Source organism: Antedon mediterranea, chromosome 5, assembly GCF_964355755.1.
Source record: "Antedon mediterranea chromosome 5, ecAntMedi1.1, whole genome shotgun sequence".
NCBI classification, from domain to species: Eukaryota; Metazoa; Echinodermata; class Crinoidea; order Comatulida; family Antedonidae; genus Antedon; species Antedon mediterranea.
In genome coordinates, this window is record NC_092674.1 from 2,786,642 (window position 1) to 2,809,803 (window position 23,162).

The window sequence follows — 23,162 nt, forward strand, 5'->3', positions numbered from 1 at the left end:
GTAACGAAAACGAGCACACATTCGGTAACGAAACGAGCACACATTCGGTGACGAAACGAGCACACATTCGGTAACGAAACGAGCACACATTCGGTAACGAAACGAGCACACATTCGGTAACGAAACGGCACACATTCGGTAACGAAACGAGCACACATTCGGTAACGAAACGGCACACAGTCGGTGACGATACGGGCACACATTCGGTAACGAAACGAGCACACATTCGGTAACGAAACGGCACACATTCGGTGACGATACGGGCACAAATTCGAATTCGGTAACGAAGAAAAAGACACACAGACTTTGGTAAACGGGCAGAGATCGTTGCGAAAGGAACACAAAGTCTGGAGGAAGTGAATACCGTATACGATCACTGAACGAGAATATTTAGTATATTTTGTGAAGAAACTTTTAATGAAGAAAACTTTGCATAACTTTATATTTGTCCATGCATATACAAAATTATGACGAAATAAAGACTACAAAAAAAAAATACAAACAATCAAAACGAAACATACATAATTCGTTGATTCATAAGATTTATTCTGAAAAAGAAACAAATAATTTCGAAGTGGTGTAATGGGGTTTCAGCGAATGAGAACACATTGATTGTAGTCGATTCTCGGTACTGTATCTAAGCTTGTACAGTATTATCGTAGGCGAATTCCGTGACACGGGATGTGTTTCACATGTGATGCCTGTATCATAGACCCTCACCTTACATAACCTTTCATAATACATAAATCACATGTTGTATGCTGTATTATGGAATTTGATATGATACTGAATAAAAATATTGTCATGTGAAGATACAGCACAAGAAGAATACTTTTATTTTTGCTAAAATGATTGCATTAATTTGTTTCCCTTCATCAATGATCTTTGTGCAAAATGAAAAATAAATTAATCTAAAAAATACATAATAATTAATACACAATAAATATCTTATATAATAAATTACACATAATAAACATTCAACAAATAGCATTAATCTAAAATGCAACATTAAAAAAAATTGAAATAAAAAAATTAAATTCTGAAAGACAAATTTTATATACTGTATTCATGTATAGTAGCATGTATCACTTTATTCCACTCATTTTGTTGGAGTTTATTCACGATACATAAAACACAAAACTGCTAATAAAGTTTAGCAAAATTAGCAATTCAAAAACATAATTTTATTTCTAACAAAACTACTATTCCAATTAATAATCTCATTTATATTGAATATAATCTATAATATAATTTCTATTGTTTAAAAATTTAAACAAATATATATATAAGAATTCCTAATAAACCGTGGTTCCCACTAGCGACGCAACACAAGGACGTAACGCAACTCCAGTGAATTGACCAATCACAAGCGATGACTTATTCGCTTGTGATTGCTTACTGTCTATATAATAACTTCGCTTGCCATTGGTTAAAACGCTTGCGTTGCGTTGACGTCATTGCGTTACGTTCTAGTGGGAACCAAGCTTAAACCCAATCGGTTAAATTTAAAAGGTGGGATGTTAGGATTATTATGTTAGTAATAGTATTCAGTACCATTGGAATTACATAATTAATATAGTTATCAATTATTATATTCATTGCAGTTAATATTCGTATACATTAGGTGGGCCTAAGACTGTATTTGTAGTCAGCATTGTTTAAACCTCAGGAAAGCAGTAGATGATTGAAGCTAGGCCATACCACCAGACCATCTATGTAGACCTCAGGAAAGCACTAGATGATTGAAGCTAGGCCATACCACCAGACCATCTATTTAGACCTCAGGAAAGCACTAGATGATTGAAGCTAGGCCATACCACCAGACCATCTATTTAGACCTCAGGAAAGCACTAGATGATTGAAGCTAGGCCATACCACCAGACCATCTATGTAGACCTCAGGAAAGCACTAGATGATTGAAGCTAGGCCATACCACCAGACCATCTATGTAGACCTCAGGAAAGCACTAGATGATTGAAGCTAGGCCATACCACCAGACCATCTATTTAGACCTCAGGAAAGCACTAGATGATTGAAGCTAGGCCATACCACCAGACCATCTATGTAGACCTCAGGAAAGCACTAGATGATTGAAGCTAGGCCATACCACCAGACCATCTATGTAGATAACCACTCCAACCAGCAGACTCTGATACGGTGGCTTCTTCCCCTTTGAATAAACATACAGTACAATGTGATTACATTAAGAAAATAAACCTTTACTTTTTACATGAGTCAAATCATAGAGGGCGCTACAGTAATTTGATTTACACAAATCCATACTTTATTGCCAGTAATGTAAAATGCAGTTAACTTTTTTAAACCCTTTTTTATATACACTGTTAATAGCAGTGACTTCTACATTGAAACAAAATAAAATTATCTGCATTAACTGCAGTAGAAAAATGTTGAAATTATCATTAAAAATATATTGTCCTCCTGAGTTTTTGTATTTTTTAATTGGCAAAATATTTATTACCTGGAAAACTGTAATTTATAGCAAAAAATAGTCAAATTAGCTGCCAGGTAATGTGTTTTTGGTTCAATGTAACTGTTTACTTTGTCATTTTATAAGTGGAAACATTATTATTTTTTCTATGGAAGTGGTTAACTTTGTTAAAACTACAAAATGGCCTATAATCTCATATTATTAATCTTCATTTTTCATGTTTTGGGGGACAATACATCTTTAACACAACGCCACCACCGTATCCCATATCATTTTTTCTTGTGCACGTTTTAGTCTTCTTACCTTCAGACAGTGTTTGTAGAGTTTTCTTTTCATCTACACTTAGTTTCAACATTGTTGATATTACGGGTATCAGCTGACGACGTTCATCACCAACTGGTAGCGTCAAAAACTGAAAAAGAAATCAATCAATGAAATCGACCGACATCGAGCAATGAAACAAATTAATAACAATCAATCGATTAATCATAGTAAAATCAATTAAAAATGATACAATTGTTATATTTATATAAATTGATCATAAACAATTATTACTAATCTTTATATGTAAAAAACCTCTTGGTTAGTAATTATTGAATACATTGATTATACAGCAGAGTGTCTTATTAGGAACACCTCTATTGAGAGGACACTTTCCTATGAAACAAACAAGGAGCAATGTATGTTTTGACACTAGAGCAGAGCAAATCCCTGGTCAGGGGACACTGTTGGTTTCCCTACTGTATGTGCACTAGATTGAGGGACACCTGTACTAGGAGATTAAAGGGACACCGAGATTAAAAGGACACCAAGATTAAAGGGACACCTCTATTAGGAGATTAAAGGGACACCTCTATTAGGAGATTAAAGGGACACCTCTCTTAGGAGATCAAAGGGATACCAAGATTAAAGGGACACCTCTATTAGGAGATTAAAGGGACATCTCTATTACGAGATCAAAGGGATACCAAGATTAAATGGACACCTCTATTAGGAGATTAAATGGACACCTCTATTAGGAGATTAAAGGTACACCTCTATTATGAGATTAAAGGGACACCTCTATTAGGAGATTTAAAGGGACACCTTTATTAGGAAATCAAAGAGATACCAAGATTAAAGGGACACCTCTATTAGGAGATTAAAAGGACAACTCTATTAGGAGATTAAAGGGACACCTCTATTATGAGATTAAAGGGACACCTCTATTAGGAGATTAAAGGGACACCTCTATTAGGAGATTAAAGGGACACCAAGATTAAAGGGACACCTCTATTAGGAGATTAAATGGACACCTCTATTATGAGATTAAAAGGACACCGAGATTAAATTGACACAAAGTTTAAAGGGACATCTCTATTAGGAGATTAATGGGACACTGAGATTAAAGGGACACCAAGATTAAAGGGACACCAAGATTAAAGGGACACCAATTTTAAAGAGACACTTTTGATTTTGACACAAAGGTGTAATATGGGTTTTAATGTACAAACAATTCCTCACCTTTATGATGATATTTTTAAGATATTCCATATTAGAAATCGCGTTTTCGCGTTGTTGATTACGTTCCAGACGTCTGATTTCTCCTTTCAACACTTTTGCTTGTTCGGTCAAACGTAAAATTGTAGCTTCATTCTCGCTTGTAATCTAAAAGTGAAAAGTATGTCAAATTTGTTAGTGCATGTCAAATTGTTAGATGTAGCGTGACAGGTTTTCATTCAGTCTGTTTGTCTGTCAAAGTTTATTTTGACAAACGGAGTGACTTTAAAGTAAATTATGCTAACTCCTATACAGGTAACATCATAATAAAGTTTGTCAAAGTTTATTTTGATGAATAGAGTGACTTTATTTAGTAAGTAAGTTATGGCAACATATATATGTAACATTTATTTCATAAACACAACAGGCGCAGAAAATTAATTCTAAACCACCCAGTAATATACTGAAATTTGAATAATTTGAAACAATAAAGATGATCTGTGAGAATGAGAAAGTCGCCCCATACATTTGTATATGTAACATTTATTTCATACAAATCATACACAGCGAGCAACTCTGCAATTATAAGATGGATAAACTACTGGACCAAATCACATTGGAGGTATAGAGAATCTATTAAGAGAAACAGAAACATGAGTTACAACCCTGGCACTAGGTCAGGATTGAACCCTGGCACTAGGTCAGGATTGAACCCTGGCACTAGGTCAGGATTGAACCCTGGCACTTGGGTTTGGAAGGCAACCGTGTTACCCACCGAGCTACAGCTCCACTACAATAACATACAGCTCCATAATAAAACAAACTGTTTTTGCTGTCAAATACTATTGTGTATCTACTTTTTATTTAATTTTCTAAGTAACATATTGAATGTCAATTATATTTATATTCCCAACAGAATACAAACTATCTGAAAATCAAAGATACTGTTATCAAGTTCTTTTTCATATATTTTTTCGTTTCAGCACATTATTAAGGGATAGTCTTAAAAAGTCCATAAATTAAAAAAAAATAAAGGATCTTCTTGAAAAATTTGAAACACATTGATAAACTTCCATACAAGTTTAAACTTAAGTATGTCATGTGTGAAAACAAAAAAAATGCGAGATTTACTATCAAATGTATCATAATTTTGCAGACAGGATTGACAGTGATTTTCGACACTGACCTTTGAACCCTGTGAATGTTTGACTGCTATTTAATTCAAAGGAGGTTGCAATTCAAATTACCTTTCACAGCTAACGATTACGCCAATAAGATATTATACACCCCGGCAATAAAGATCTATATATTAATAGTTTTTGATGTGTCTTGTGGTTAAATCTTATTAAAATTCCATGGGCCCCATTACTACTTTTATGTAAAAAATCACAATTTTTTAATGAGTCTACTAAAGGTTTTGATAAGAACATGCACACAAATATTAAACAAAAAATACAATCATTATTATGGTACAAGGACTAACCCTCTAAACGCCCCTCCTCCCACCCCAAAAAAACTTCCAATCCTGAGGGGTCCCCTTGCTTAGACTATTGCTCAAACAGTAATTTAATGTTGTACAATAGCTAACAGGTCTGGTAGACTCTGGACTTTTAAATGAAAAACAATTTAATGTAGAAAATCCTATGTGTACAACTCAATCCATGTATCAAACTCTTTGTTTTAAAGACATTTACATTTATGTATGCATATGTATGCCATGTGATTTCTGCCAATTCAATGTAAGCACCAGGAAACTAAATGTCATGTTTGCCTATGTTTTTGGTCACGACAATAAACAACTATTTATCTTATATACAGGTATCTAAAAGCAAATCACAGAAAGTCAAGAACGAATAAAAGATGATTAAAAAACAAAATATTGAGAAGTAAGAAATTTGGATGTCAATGCCTCAGCAAAGGAAAAAGCAAAACCTCGTTGGAAGATGAAAAGCACGTAAAATATGCCACTATGTCTACATCAAAACTGATTACACATTTGGAGAAAGCTCCGAAATGAAACATGCTGTGAATTCATATTACCATCAATAACCTCTTCTCAATCAAAAATCAAAGTGATGTCATACAGTGTTTAGAAACAAATCAAACTTGGTGGAATGTAATTATTGAGAAGTTCTCAGTACAAGCCCTACTTTCATATCTAGACGGACTGTATTACGCGTTATCTTATATCTTAAATATGTGGATGTTTTGTAATTACGCACAAAAATTAACTTCAGAAGAATTTAGTATCAGGCTGGTTCTTTTAAATTTTTTGTTTTGAAGAATATTAATCCAAGTACAGATTTGAGCACCTTTAGTGGATATGTGTGCTATATAAATTATTATTATTATTACAATTCAATAGAGAGAAATGGCGAACCGACGTCTAAAATCCGAGTGGGTATAAAATCATAACAAACCGTTGAGGGCGACACATTTCCTATGTTTATACACGTGAATCATGGCATCGTCTAACCAATGTTGTTGCTGTAACGCTCATAATTCTTGTTGTATTTGTGTATTTACACAATAAAACAATGAAATATGTATAAAAGTCATCAATCATTCACAATCATATTCCTAAAAATATCTCATATCTGTAGGTCTACATTAGACTAGGCCTATATAGTATTATAGTAGAATGGTGTTATCAAGTATTCATTACTGGCGGTAGACCCCCCTGCAGGAAGCATCACTAGCCACATAACAAAATGGCAGTTGTCAAGCTGAAACTAATGCTAGGCCTACATCTACTAGAGATGCTCTATTTAGTCTTACTACCTAGCTAGGAGAGGCCTAGCAACACCCTAGCTAAATTAGTAGTAGTAGTAGTAGTACAGTATGCAATAACGAATTTCCAATATTATTATTATTATAATAACCGATAATCCGTGCTAGGCTCGAGGTACTACAGCATACAGGCCAACTATCTAGGGCCTAGAGCTGGGTACAGTATATAACAAAAACGCATCTTAATTCAATCCAAATTAAAATAAAATATGTTAAGATTTGCCCATATAACATTAAAATTGTTAAGGGTGTTGCAAAAAAAAAAGATACTGCTATTATGTGTGTTTTAAACGTTCTTTTCTACCTTCCTTTTTAACTCAACCCATCGGAATTTCCCATACAAAAACATGTGGCGAAATGGTTTGTTTACAATCTATACCCACTCGGTGAAATTTGAGTGACGTCATAGCGGTTCGCCATTTCTCTCTATTATCAATTCAGTTCAATTAAAGATTCGTCCCTCCAATTTGAGACCAATTGCCTGTATAAAGGGATTCTGTTAATAGCAGGTAATAGAAATGTCTGCCTATAATACCACAATACAATTCAAAGTTACTTGTTGTATAAACTGTATTAATTTGGTACCTCATCAAGATCAATTTATTATGATGAGGCATAAAAGTGAAATATATCAAATGAGTAGAGAGGAACAGTTAACAAATACGGGTTTTTCACCTTATAATGTTGTTATTTCATTATATAATTATAGTCTATATCTTTTTTTCTTTTTTTTTAACCATATTTAATGAGGGTGATCCATCCAGCAATTGCTGATCATTAGGGACCCTCATAGGTTCACAAGACAAACATATACACAAGATGCTCTACATAAACAAAGTCTTATTACAAGTCTTTGTAAAGGATATGCAAATCCCTATTTATGTATGTAGATCTACAGTAATCAAATAGAACATTCAAGAGAGTAACATTTAACAAGTAAGGTTTTGCATCTTATAATGTTGTTATAGCAAAATATATCTTGGTAAACTAATGGGTACACAACATCAATGTCTGCAATACCCTATTTATGTATGCAGATCTACAGTAATCAAATAGGAAAGGTTAAGAGAGCAACATTTAACAAGTAAGGTTTTGCATCTTATAATGTTGTTATAGCAAAATATATCTTGGTAAACTAATGGGTACACAACATCAATGTCTGCAATACCCTATTTATGTATGCAGATCTACAGTAATCAAATAGGAAAGGTTAAGAGAGCAACATTTAACAAGTAAGGTTTTGCATCTTATAATGTTGTTATAGCAAAATATATCTTGGTAAACTAATGGGTACACAACATCAATGTCTGCAATACCCTATTTATGTATGCAGATCTACAGTAATCAAATAGGAAAGGTTAAGAGAGCAACATTTAACAAGTAAGGTTTTGCATCTTATAATGTTGTTATAGCAAAATATATCTTGGTAAACTAATGGGTACACAACATCAATGTCTGCAATACCCTATTTATGTATGCAGATCTACAGTAATCAAATAGGAAAGGTTAAGAGAGCAACATTTAACAAGTAAGGTTTTGCATCTTATAATGTTGTTATAGCAAAATATATCTTGGTAAACTAATGGGTACACAACATCAATGTCTGCAATACACTATTTATGTATGCAGATCTACAGTAATCAAATATGACTAAGGCATTTGACATCTTAATGCGTGAGAAAGCTGTAAGATGTAATAACACACATGACAGGAATAGGAATGAATTATATATGATGAAGAAATATGACTGTCTATAAATCAAGTACTGTCACATAGAAACATAGTGAGTGTATGTATTAGAAAAGTTATGTTTAGATGATTATACAAGTGATGATGATAATGATGATGACGACTATAGTGATAGTGATGATGATGATGACGACGATTATATTGATGATGATGACGACGATTATATTGATGATGATGCTGATGACTATTATTATGACAATACAAGATAATAAGATTATGATGATAATGATAAGAATTCATTTCATTTCATTTCACATTTATTCAATTAATGAAAACTTAAACAATGTAAACAATATAAACAAATAAAGATTTCATTAATTAGGATCAGACTTAGAGGCCAAGGCCTGTCTCAGAAAGACCCAACAAAACATAACAAAATAAAAATTGATTATGATAATGATAAGATAATTATGTGATTATGATAAGATAATGATATGATTATATGATAATAATATGATTATGATGTGATAATGATAAGATTATGATGACAATGATAAGGTTGTGATGACAATGATAAGGTTGTGATGATAATGATAAGATTATGAGATGATGACAATGAAAACATTATGACAATGACAAGATTGTGATGACAAATAAAGATTATGATGATAATGATAAGATTTTGATGACAATGATAAAATTGTGATTGACAATGATAAGGTTATGATGATAATGATAAGATTACGTTGATAATGATAAGATTATGATGATAATGATAAGATTATGATGACAATGATAAAATTGTGATTGACAATGATAAGGTTATGATGATAATGATAAGATTATGTTGATAATGATAAGATTATGATGATAATGATAAGATTATGATGATAATGATAAGATTATGATGATAATGATAAGATTATGATGATAATGATAAGATTATGATGATAATGATAAGAGTATAATGATAATGATAAAGTATGATGATAAGGTTAACCGTTATGATGATAAGATTATGATGACAATAATAAAAGTATGATGATAAGTTTAACTGTTATAATGATGATGATGATGATGATGATGATGATGATGATGATGATGATGATAAGTTTATGATGACAATGATAAAGTATGATGATAAGGTTAACCGTTATGATGATGATGACAATGATAAGATTATGATGACAATAAGAAGATTGTAATGACAATAAGATTATAATAATTATAAGATTATGATAATAATGATACGATTATGATGATAATGATAAGATTATTATACTGATTATATTATGATTACAAGGAATGATGGCAAAATGATAATAACCTGATATGATAATAAACATATTTTACATTTAAAAAAAAATTCCTCCTTGACATGATCACATTATTTTGAGTCAGCTTGGCCAAATTCCCACGACACAAAATTTTAATACCTAATAATAATTAATTACGACTTCCTCTTTTTTAAATCATTCATATTTCACTGGCGACGTAATTCATTCCTGTTCTGCTATTTTTGGAAATATTTTGGATTCAAATTATTTTATGTGATCAAACGATTTTAAAGGATAATTAAATGGAGGGTTATAAAAGGAGATTTAGAAAGAGAGTGGGAATTTTTAAAGGTTTACAAAGTATGTGAATTGACTTGCACATTAGTCATGTTCTAGACTCTCTTTGCTTCGCTGGATTGAGGGGGGCATTGTATTTTTCTACAAAAACAGTTTCTACTTGTTGTGTGTAACAAAAGAGGGCTTTACTGGAGAAACAAATCAAACAAACTAACCTCTGTAAAATGTTCTACACGTTTAAGAGTCGTGTTCAACTGTAGTTTTAGATTTTCTTCTTCCTCTGTTGAACTTTCACTTATGCTCAGACGATCTTCACTCTTCGTACTCAGTAGCTGAGCAAACGGCATCATGGGAACTGTTGGAGTCGTTGGGGTGTGAAGAATGGAAGCCTCATTGTCTGGATGTTCCATTCCCTAAACACACAATGTTATTTAGTAGTATGGTAATCATTAGCCGTCAAAAATATTATCTGCAAATGCCATAGCTGCCAACAATAGCCTTAAAAGATGATGATGCCCACTATTATTATTAATTATTTTTTTATGATCAGTGGCTGTGATGTACTAGTACACCGGGGTAACCCCTACTCGTCTCGAAGAATTTACTAGGTTCTTTAAAGTGCACATGAGCTAGATGTGTACACTAAACCTAGTCCTTATCCAGAACCATGGAGCGAGTGAGCCTCAAACCTTTTCTGATGTTATGGCTGTGTAATTACAGTTCCACTGTCTTAACCACTCGTCCAATCACTCGCTGGCACCCAGCATCAGTGGTCTAGTCAAAAGTTGTCAAGGCCTGCAGTATTCTTTACTATTTGTTTTTATCATATATGATGATGTGCCCCACTACTAGCACCAATCAGCCCAACTGGGGTCAGGGTCATTTTTCATCCTCTTACCTCTCCTTGTTCTCTTTCTTCTGGTCTTGGTGCCACCATTGTCACCATCTCTTGACTCTCTTTTACTGGTCTTGACATCTGCTGCTGCATCTGCTGTTGTTGCTCCTTCTGCATTCGATACATCTGGTTTTCTTGGCCTTCAATCTGGTCCTGTAAACACCTTAGTGTCCTACTATGCTCCTCTTGTATTCGCCGAATCTCATCCTATAGTTTTATAAGAAATTTACATCCATTGAGCAATAATAATACATAAATAGTATAAATAGTTTAATAAAATATCTAACAGTACAGTTAAAGTTTATGAACGCTAGGCTAATGATCTGGAGGTCATGGGATGAGTCCCATCTGAGAATTTACTTGCAAATTTTTTAAGTATTATATTCCCAACATACTGTACTTAGTAGAAAGTACAAATTATGTTAGAGTGGGGCACACACCTGACCAATTTCTCAACTTCCTGATGCAAAGCTACTCTACAGTATTTCAATTAAATTTCTACAATCATTATCATAACAGAATATAATCATAATTTGTCTATTCCATTCTATATTAAAAAAAATAATCAATCCTCCATAAACCTAAACAAATACTTTAAAAAAAAAAAAAACCTTATAATAATAATAATAATAGTTCATTCTTATATAGCGCATATAAGCAAGCTTTTAAGGCGCTGCGCATTATTATCCCGGTCATTTTTTAGATCAAATAATAATAATAATTTTTCCAAGATAATTATTAATAAAAAATAATTTAAACTAGGTAAAGGCGTACCTTGAATGTTTGTGTAATAGACTCATTCTGACTACTCATCTCTTTAATTGTTTCTGTTTGTTCCTGCAATGTACACTGGCTTTCGATGTTTAATTTCTCAATTCTGTAACAAAAAAATAATCAATCCTCCATAAACCTAAACCAATACTGTTTTTTTGGATCAAACACATGGAAACACTACTCCCATAATGCAGCTAGTAATCGGCTTTGTCTTGATCTAACCGGTACCCAAATGTAAGTAAAGTGTCTTGCCTAAGGATACAAGTAATGTGGCGAGAATTGGATTTGAACCACACACTTCGGAACACACCCTTATGCCATTTGGGACTGAACCAGTTAGCATGACTATTTGTTGATTGTCGATTGTTTTGTTGCTGAGATATTTGTTAACCTCCAATACTATACAAAACTAGATCTGTTAAAACAAACCTTTCTTTCCAGACTCTCTCCTTATATTGCATATCCGTTACCATGGTACTGTGTCGCTGTAGCAACCGGTCATGCTCCTCTTGTAAGGTATCCAGCTCCTCATTGGCTGATTTCAACTGATTGCTATGACGATAAAACAATTGATATAACCAAAATCATTTCTTATTTATACAGGTAAGTTAGATAGTTTTCTCTTAACTTAAACAGCTGATTCCTTGTTCATAGGCAAATTCCATAATACAGGATCTCATGTGATTCACATGTGATGCCTATATTACAGTTCCTAACTTAACCTAACCTTCCTCTGACTTAACTAAATTTGAAATGTTTATTGTTCTTACGTTGTTGCTGTAAGTTTTTGCTTAAGTTGTTGGATGATTTCTTCCATTCGTTGCTTATCTACCCGGTCTGCTTCCAGACTAGCGTGAGATGCTTCACGACTCTTCTGCTGTTTTAATACTGTATGCACTCTTGCCTGTTAAAAAAACCCAGAAAAATGAAGAACACTTTGAAGGAACAAGAAATACATACAGTACAAATGTAAAACGTATTCCAAAAACAAAAAATATTGTACGTTGTATAAATATTATTTGACATTTATAAAATGCAGCTTGCATACCTTATATCCATCGTAATCTTCTTGAATAGCAATAACCTCTACTCTTGCTGATTCCAAGTCTTCTTCCAAGTTCGATATTTTGGTTTCAAGACGACTTATTGTTCTCACATTAGCATTGCTTGACGTTTTCAACTTTTAAAAGAAAAAGAAATGATCACTAAAAGCCTAAGCTCTACACTATCAAACTTTATGTGAAACAAAAAAGGTGATGTACCCATATATGGACACAATGACATCATATCACTACCATATTTGGGCATATCACTACCATATTTGGGCATATCACTACCATATTTGGGCATATCACTACCATATTTGGGCATATCACTATACCGTATTTGGGCATATCACTACCATATTTGAGCATATCACACTTCTTTGTCAAACTAGTTTGAAATGTAGACAACAATATTATATTCACTCACTTTTAGTATAATTACTTATTTAATACACATTTTCACTTTGTACTGATTTGACCTCACTGTGTATTAATTTGACCTCACCTGATCTTGATATTTGACTTTCTCAGCCATGATTGTTGCTAATTGAACTTTCAACTCTTCCTGACCTTGGGTCATTGCCTCCAGCTGTCCATGCATGGCTGCTTCACTACTACGTTGATCATTTTCCTAAAAAATGTATGTTAAATCTATGTGAATATAAAAGTTTAAATTACACTACAAACCCACCAATTCAGAACCTGTCCTGTAACACGATTGTTCTGACATGAGATAAAATATTTAAATGTTTAATCGAATCATATCCTACCGTTTTCTTTGCTTCTGCTAAGTCTTTCTTTGTTTTAACCAGAATAGTTTTTAGTTTATTAGCTCTCTCATCCGCCTGAATACGTTGATTGTCTGTTGCATCTATCAACAAAGGTTTAATATGAAATAATGTTTTTTTGTTAGACTCTGTCTACACTATCAAACTAGTTTGGCAAAAAAAGTGTGACGTGCCTAAATATGATACTGTATGACATCATCTTGTCCATATATGGGCACATCACACTTTTTTTTGTCAAACTAGTTCGATAGTGTAGACAAAGCTTTAGAGAAGGGTGCCCAAACTAAAGTAATCTTTTCTTTCATCGGAAAGTTTTTTCAAATAAAGTTGCATAATTAATTAATGCTTAAAGAGATCAGTAAAGAGCATGTGCCAGTACACTTGCCCTGTTTAACATTTTCCGGCCGGGATCTTTAATAATTTTAATACATTTTTCTTTCCCTCGTCTGTTTTAACCTCTCGCTACGGCTCTGAGCACAGACAAACAGTAACCAACCTAGCTCTTTCTGCATGCTTTCAATTCTCTTCTCAAGACGTGCTAACTCTGTTGTCATATTGATCATCTTTGATTCCTTTTCCTGCATCGTCTCGTTCAGATTTTCAACTGTCCTTTCGTAATCTGCTATTTCTAGATCCATCATGCTGTTCTGACTTGCTTCCTATTAAACAAAAGATAAAATATTGCCAGAAAATTAGGAAAAGAAATCAAGTAAATTACTATGAAGGACATAAACATACACAGATGCTCTATATAAACAAAGCTCTGTCTACACTATCAAACTAGTTTGACAAAAAAGTGTGATGTGCCCAAATATGGAAGTGATGTGCCGAAATATGGTAGAAGATAATATGACATCATCATGTCTATATATAAGCATATCAGACCAGCACTGGGTGATCATTAACCGAGCATCTACAACTCCACTATTTATTTAAACAATGAAACCAAATGTACAAATTTAACATGTCAGTAATAATGAGAAAAAATGAGATAAAGAAATACCAGAAAAAAAGAATAACACAAACACTATAGAATGTAAAGAGAAAAAGAGATGAAAATAAATATCCTAGAGAAAGAGGAGAGTGAAAACAATTCAATTTGTTGAGAAACCTCCAATGCTTTTGTTAGTTGTGTTGTTGTGTCTGTATGCCTCTCTTTCTGCTCTGCTAACGTTTTTTCCAAACTCTCGATTTTAGAATTCGCCTGCAGAAAAATGTAATTCACATACTTACATCAAATATTTCATTACAAACAATGCCTATCAATTTAAAAGGTCAACTTCCAGGTTGCCTTTTTTTAAATTTTCGTCTATTTCAAAACATTTGTCATCAGTTGATTAGGTCATTCATTACCTCAGAGAGTTCATTAGCCTTCTCATCCAGACGTCTGTGCTCATTATCCCTATCATGCTCCACAGTCATTTTCATACATTTCACTTCTGTTAGACTCTTCTCCAGAAATTTACATTCTTTGTCCGATTTGTCTAATTTAATTTTCAATTCCTCCTTTACCTCCTTTAATTTGGCAGACTCTTCTGTCAATGTCTTAAAAAACAATAACTAACATTTAAATCCAAAGGCAAATTACTGAAAATATGACAATGCTGTCACAGGTATCATCAGTGGCAAACAGCCAAAAAAAGTTAGCAGAGCTTTCGGGCAATACTAGCCCTTCATTAGTGCATTTAAAAACATATATCAAGCAGAAGATTTCTGGTTTTAATCCTGGTTCGGACTTTTTTCTCATTCTCACAGATTTCCTCATTTTTATAGTTTCAAATTAAATAATATTTTTAATACATAAATAATTTTAGTATGTACCTTGAAGTCCTGCTGGTTTTCTTCTAATTGTTTTGTAAGGCTCTCGGTTTTGTCCTTTTCTGCGTCAATCAAGTCTTGTAACTTTTCATACTCTAGCTGTAAACTCTAATGAAAAACAATACGTGTCACCAACATCATTTAATCAATATTATATTATATTATTTAATCTCTCAGATTTGTGCATCGAACCAACTAAACCATATCTTTATTTGTGCTTAGTACTAGCTTATCTGTCTACAGTAATTACTACATACAAGCAAACTGATTTAACACAAGATTGTAGGCCTACCTAGATGATACTAGATGAAGGCCAATTTACACAAAAGAGCGGTAACAGTAAATGGAAAACCGTATAGCTTTTCCCACGTAGAATCTGTGTCTATCCTCTGCATTGTGTGTAAATGGTCATAAGGAATAACATAGATCCAATATTATTATTTCCGTTACTGCTCATGTGTAAATTTACGGTGTAGTGTTGTAATGTTAGTATGGGTTTGTTTTATAACATCATACCCTTACCTGGTAATTCTCAGCCTGCTGATGTCCACTAGATAGTTTGTCTTTCATTTTTTCTAGTGTGCTGTGATAAGCTGTCAACTCTTCTTGTAGCTTTTCATTCCTAATGTTTGACACTTTGATTTCTTCAGTTAATTTCAACACCTGATAATGAATTAAAAAAATATTTAAGCTTGGTTCCCACTAGCGACGCAACATACCGCCACCTACACATTGTAAGAAAATACCCTTCCATAATATGTGTTTGCCCCCACTTGCATGAAATCAAACCTGTGATATTTACAGAACCTTGCGTAGATACGTTACAAAAAAAAAACAAAAAACATTCAATAGTGTCAAAGGTCAAATGTCTTAACAAGTGACCATTCTAAGTTTTGAAGAAGATGGTCGCTTACCATCACGTGAAAACACAATGAAGATAGAATACGTTCTCAGCGTGCAAATGGTTGAGGTCTGGAAGAATTCAAAATCTAGCATTTCCTAATTTTGATAAATTATAAGCAAAAACCAGTTTTTTTTCACTCACCTCATTTTTTCTACTTTCTGCTTCTTTCTTTCCTTTCATTGCTAAGCTTTTTAATTTCTTCTCTTTCTCTTGCATTTCTTTTAGTTGTTTCATAGCTGCCTCTGTAATATAAATTCATTTAGGTGAAGTAACAACAAATTGTGCCATGAAGAAAAAAAAACCCAATGAATTCTCGGCAACCTACCAAGCTCACTCTTCAACTGATCTCCTCCTCCTTGGCTAGCTGATGCTGTTTGGTAGGCTTCCTCAACTTTTTCTTTTTCCTATAAAAGACATTCAAATGTAAGCCAATAAATGACTAACAATTTAGCATAATGCAGGTGGAAAAGGCCCCAAGTTTAGCACTCCTAAAATCCTGCCCATGCTGGGTAGTTGGGGCTGGACTTTGAGGCATTGGGGCTGCTAATGCTTTGGGCCCCTTAAGCTCTAATAACAACTAATGATTTATGTGCACTATAACTAAAATGATTACTTCAAAATACAGTACAAATTCAAATGGTCCTTATAGAAAAGGTAGTAGAGAAAATGAATTATGTGTAGAAAATGCTGTACATCAGAAATGAGATTCAAAACAAAGTTTTTTGTATAGTTAGTATAGTCAATTAATACATACAAAGATGTTCAGTAGAACATCAAGAATGAAAGCAAACAACATTGCCACACTTCCAAAAAAGTAAAGAACAAATGGAAGAATCTTAAATTCTCTCATGTCTGAATATACAAAAAAAAAACACATGCAATGTCTAGGAACATTGTAAATTTGTAAACAAACTACAAAAAATGAATGTTCATCCATGGATTTGGAATAGAGATGAGATAAAATGAATTGTGCATGCAAGCATCATCCATGGATCTAAGAACACACTAATATGTGACAATAAATATTCCAATGACAAAAAGGAAAGTCTGCAAGGATTCATAAAATAGAAAATGATGGTGCTAAAGTCTTCCTACCTCTGACGCCAACTTTAACTCATTACCCAAAGTATTCAGTTTCATAGTCAGATCAACCTTCTCTTGTCCAAGACTCTGGTTGACTTCAGTTAGCTCCGTAATCTTGTCATTTGATTTTGACAAATTCTTCTGAATTTGTTCCATCTTAGATTGAACTTCTTGAAGATCCTTTCTGAGAATGTCGTTCTGACTTATTGTGTGATCTTGATCGGTAAGCGCTTCTTGCAGATCCTGATACAATTGGTCCTTCTCAATCTGCAATTTCTCAAGAGTGTCTGTAGCTTCCATTCTAGAAGATTCAATGTTGTGTTGTTTGGATAGCACAGCATTAAGTTTTTCTAAATCTTCTGTCGATTTGGCCTTAACTTCTTCAATAGACTTTTGCAGAGCTTCAATTTCTTGATTTGTTTGTTCTTGATTATCTTCCATTGCTTTCAACTTTGCAACAAAATCACTTTTATCAACTTTCAAAGACTCAACTTGTTCTTCAATATCCTGTTTTTCTTTAGTGATACCTTCAACTCTGTTTTTCCATTTGGTAATCTTACTTTGGGCTTCCTTCTTCAACCTCTCCAGATTAGATGCAAGTTTGTTCTTTTCACCGTCCAATATATTAACTTTCTTAACCAGTTCTTCTCGCTCCATCTTCACTTCTTCTGAAGAGCATCCAGTACCCTCTTCCTTTTTAACTGCCATGTCATAGTTACACTTGAGTCCATCTAAATCATATTGCAACTGCTCATTTGTTGATGTAGCAGATTCAATTCTCAATTCCAGGTCCTGAATTTTAAAAAGCAGTGCTTCACGTTCATTGGTTAAGTCCTCCATTTTTTCTTTCAGTGCATTGTTGTCTGCTTCAAACTTACTAAGATCCAAACTTAACTGATGGTTTCTTGTCTGTTCTTGCGAAATAGATTCTTCCAAATTATTCTTTACATTACAAAGCTCTTTAGACATTTCTTTAAAATTTTCTTCAAAATTAGTATTTAATTCATTTAACTCTGTAACTTTATTATTTGCTATCAAAAGTTTGGAGTCGTTTGATTCTAAAGCTGATTTGAGTTGAATTATTTCTTCTTCAAGTTTTCCAACTTGGTCCTTTTCTTTCTGGAGTTTTTCAGATGTTGTTTGTAATTCTTGTTTGAGATCTTGAATTTCAGAAACTGATTTATCATTGTGTTGTTCTTCTAGTTTGTCTTTTTCAGTAAGAGATATCTGTAATTTTTTCTCTAGTACATGATTTTCCTCCTGGGTTTCCACTAACTGTTTCTGTAAACTTTCCACCTCATTCTTAAATTCATCCGTTTGCGATTTTAGTTCCTTAATTTCTTCCTCAGTAGCAAAACCTTTTTGCATGCCATCCATATGAGCGTGCTTAATTATTTTTAACTGCTCAACAAGACGTTGCACTTGATCCTGACTCTTAGAAAGACTCCCAGTTAATTCTTCTTTTTCTTTTTGCAATGCATCCACAAGAGAAACCTTTTCATGCAATTTAGTATAGTTAGTATTCATACATTTTAACTCATCAACAAGTTTATCATATCCCACCTGTTTATCTTCTGCATTCTTTACTTCTGTAGTTCTTCTGTCCAGTTCACTTTGTAGTTTTTCACAAATTTCTCTTTGACTTTGTAACTCAGTTGTCTTACTTTTAAGGTCATTTCTTAGCGTGGTGATTTCATTTTCAATTTTACTATCAGTAGTATCGTTGGATGCACAAACTTTTGTCAATTCTTTTTCTTCCAACATAATCTTTGACAGATTATCCTCAGCCTTTGTTATACTATTTAACGATTCTGTAAATGTCTTACTAACATCTAACAATCTGTTTTCTTTTTCTTGTAAATCTCTTTCCAATTGGTCAATATTTTGTCTTAATGCTGCAATCTCTTTATTCATTTCAGATTCTTTTTTCTTTTGTTCTTCTTTGAAATTTTCTAATTCTTGTTTTGATTCTGCCTTTTCTGACATCATGACATCAATCTGGCATTTCAATTTACTGTGTTCTTGAGATAATGTGTCATTATTTTGCTGCATGATGTCTAGTTGGTTTGCAAGTTCTTGTTTTTCATTGTCCATTGCTTCCAATTTTAGCTTCAGATCGGCGTCTTCACTACTTGTGGCATATTTTTCTGATCTTAACAAATCACAAACATTTTGCAGTTCTTCACATTTTGTAACAAGCCTTTGGTTATCTTCCTTCGAAGATGTGAGTGAGCTTTCCAATCTATCTACTTTTTCTTCACAGTCAAGCCTTAATTTTTCTTCCTTTTTCCAATTTTCTTCAAATTCTGATAATTTTGAAGTAATCTTATCGACCCTATTTGAGAGATCCGTCTTTAACTTCAAAGTGTCTTCTAACTCTCTGTCCCGTTGATTTACTAAATTCTGCACTCTATCTCGTTCTTCCTTTATTGATTCTGCGCTTCCTTTGAGTTGTTGAACCTCTACAGACATGTCTACCAGCCTTTGTTCTAACTGCTTTTGTTCATCAACATTACTCTTAAGAGAATCTTGAAGAGTATTGCTCTCTTCCGTCACATCTTTTAACTGAACATTAAGTCTTTCTAGTTCTTGCAACCCTGCTTTTAATCTCTGTGTAGCTGAATCAACTTCTGATTGAAGGTCAACTTTCTCTGTCTTTAATCCAGATATGATGGTTTTTAGTTCTTCTGTGTTTGTAAATTCTGATGACTTCTGATGCTTTAATTCTTTCAAAGACAGCAAAGTTTGATCTCTTGCTTCTGTTAAAACCTTCACTTGCTCTTCGAGGTCCTAAAAAAAAACATTAAAAGAATTATTAAAACAACATAACTTGATTCATTTTAAATGAAATTATAAAAATATTATTCAAAAATTATGGCTTTTCATTTTCAACAGTTGTTCTCAAAATGTTTCTTGGTCATAGTATTATTGTTTGAAGGTTTGCATGGCGAAAACTCAAGTCTTTTTTTCTGCTACATACCGCAAACTGTATATTAACAATCAAAATATTCTAATCTACTATTCATTGATTTAGATAGTTTCTCAGGTTTCTGTAAAAGTACAATTTCCTTAAATTTTGTCTAGAATGATTTGAAAACAGCTTTTTAATCTTATTTTTACCTTGTTCTGCTTTGATGTCACTTGGTACTCATCCTGAAGACACTGGAATGTTGACGTCATCGTTTCTTGCTTCATTTCCATACATTCAAGCTTCTCAGACAATTCCTAGGTTTAAAAAAAAATTTACAAATCACAGAAACGGATCTGGCTAATTCCTTGATTTTCTCTCATTTAAAATAATCAATAATAATCAATAATAAATAAATAATAACAATAAATAATCTCTTGAACCTCCTGAACAATTTTAGGCCCATTCGTTAAATTTTAATTTTTTTAAATTGATGATATGCTATAATGAACTTCCTTCTGAGTATGCCAGTAAAATAAATTAGCAATGAATATATATATATAATATAATATATTAAAACCTATAGTATCTGTATGATTAAAAAGTAAATTTCTAAAGCTCTGTTTACACTGTAAAACATTTTGTGACAAAAAAATGTGATGTGTCCAAATATGGAAGTGATATACACACATATGGTAGTAGACATTGTTTGATAGTGTAAACAGAGCTTTATACTGTACCTTAGTTTTCTTTAGTAGTGCATTAGATTTGTCTTTTTCTTCTTTCAGATTCACTTCCACCTTGGATTTCTCTGCCACTGCTATATTTAAGGAATCCTCCATTGCCTATGAAGTGAACAATTTTAAATACTGTAGTGACTGAATGACAAATTAAGATATCACTCATTACTGACTGATGATAAGATACACATGTTGTCATTACATCAGTGCTGTTTACAGGCATAGAGAAACTCTAAACCACCTGTAGATATTTAAATGAGGAGTTGCGGACACTTATATGTTATGGCGCATTGTTGCTGTCACAATCCATTGACCGATTGTGTCAAATAAATAAATGAAATGAATGAAAAAAAGCCGCCCACCCGAAATTTTAATTGGAATATTATGGATATGCGGACATTCAGGATCATCTAATTTGAGGCCTAGGCAGTGGAGTAGGAACAGATGTGAGTTACAATCCAGCTATGTAGCACTAGTATAATTGAACCTAGGCACTAGGTCAAGATTGAACCATGGACCTTGGCATTGGAAGGCAAGTACGCTAACCACCAAGCTACAGCTCCACATCTACTGTAGATGTTGCAATCATCATGTGGTTATTACCTGTTGCTTGTCTACAGCCTCTGCCTGCTGCTGCTGTACAGCATTGTAAACAACAACAAGCTCTGAGTGTGTTGTCTGCAACTCTTTCAACTCTGCTTGGAGTCCTGCCAAGGTCTCATCTTCTGCACCTGTTCCCTTGTTCTTCTTTTCCAAATCTTCAACCTTCTTTGTTAATTCTAAAGGTTATAAATTTCATAATGTTATTTTATAAAATATTTGTTTTTAGCTTTCACACCAGTCTCATATTCCGCTTATATTCCCACTTTCCTGGACTTTCTGCATTCTCACTCGTAGGAATAATCAAGCACATTGATCGTAATGTCGAGAAACTTAAAAGTTCTTTTCACTAATAATAAGTGGTGTATTAGAGAGCCAATAAATAAATAGCAGCAGATGCATTACATTAACACATTTTGACAAACATTACCTGAGCATTTAGCCTTCACTTTCTGCAACATCATTGCCTGCTTTTTAGCAAACTTTATCAGGTCTTCCTTTGAAAGAGTTTCAAGCTAAAAAATAAATAATTGGTTTTAAAACCTTATAATGAATAAAGGTTTAAAGAGAAGAATATAACCTCTGCATAATAGAAGTTTTTACTAGTTGTTTTAAAGGGTGGATTATTGGTTGAGTTCCCTTTTACCATAACTTTTTTTATGACATATTTGTACATATCCTTAGTTCTATGGAATAAATTGATTTTGATTGATTGATTTGAATTTCGATAATAGACATGTTCACCTTGCCAGGTTTGCCAGGTGACGCTTTGGCAACCTCCTCTTCTCCTTTGCCTTCCATATTGATACTCTACAGTAGAAGAAGCAATGAAAAATAATTTACAAAATAATTTACAAAATAATAGTGGACATATTAGGTATATTCGACTGGTCTTTATTGAGATATATATACTCCTTGCTAGTTTCTGTACTATATTCTCTTTTGCGATCAGTTTGAGGAGCTCTACGCCTATTAAACAATACTCTCTTGTAAAGAAATTTTAAAAAGTTAAAATATTATCTTAAACATTCAATAATATATTATCAGCAATGTTAATTTTAAAAACTGCTAGAATTATGAACGGAAACCAAGTATACTATTGAGAAGATCATGAATATTCACCACAATAAATTTGACATTAATGATTTTTGACAATCTACTTTTTTTAATGCACTGGATATTAGTTAATAGTACCACAACATGTAAATGATAAGCTGCAGTAATGATGATTAATGATTGTTCTATTTATCATAATTAAATTGTATATTCTATGCCTAGTGGTGGGGAACACAACTCACAGCCATTCCAAATAAATTTAAAAAGAACCAATTATTGTTAAAATTAAAAATGTACAATTTATTGTAAATAAAAGAAAGTTTTAGTAGCCCCAGGCCAGCATGGTCTTATAGCTGGTAGCCTTCATATTACGGTTGTTACGCCATTGCCAAAACAGAGATAGAGCAGAGTAAAAGACCCTAGGCATTCATAGTGGTCCAATTGACAATTCGTAAAGACTTGAATTGAGTATCTGTGTTGATCGGCGAATCTTACTAGGCTAGGTAGGGCCTATACTTTACGGGCTAACTAAACTAAGGCCTAGCTTGCTAGGCGGATTACTGTCGAAT

The 23,162-nt window shown here is 33.2% G+C and overlaps 1 protein-coding gene across 2 annotated transcripts; it reads right to left on the reverse strand.

Moving 5' to 3' along the window:
• Positions 1-525: 525 nt before the first annotated feature.
• On the reverse strand, positions 526-22,368 carry LOC140050539 (uncharacterized). Of its 2 annotated transcripts, none has more exons than XM_072095784.1 (24): positions 22,282-22,368; positions 21,968-22,052; positions 21,541-21,716; positions 20,938-21,042; positions 20,410-20,514; positions 17,302-20,079; positions 16,532-16,610; positions 16,348-16,448; positions 15,825-15,965; positions 15,306-15,410; positions 14,838-15,029; positions 14,596-14,688; positions 13,981-14,143; positions 13,467-13,567; positions 13,202-13,327; positions 12,699-12,830; positions 12,421-12,554; positions 12,080-12,202; positions 11,651-11,753; positions 10,880-11,083; positions 10,197-10,394; positions 3,953-4,096; positions 2,753-2,861; positions 526-2,170 (listed from the first exon to the last, which is right to left on the reverse strand). In XM_072095784.1, the coding sequence occupies exons 1-24, from the start codon at positions 22,336-22,338 to the stop codon at positions 2,097-2,099; spliced, it is 5,628 nt and encodes a 1,875-aa protein (XP_071951885.1). In that variant the 5' UTR covers positions 22,339-22,368; the 3' UTR covers positions 526-2,096. The 2 variants fall into 2 exon arrangements, with proteins under 2 accessions (XP_071951885.1, XP_071951886.1); XM_072095785.1 differs by having other exon boundaries at positions 18,853-20,079; positions 22,282-22,366.
• Positions 22,369-23,162: the final 794 nt, after the last annotated feature.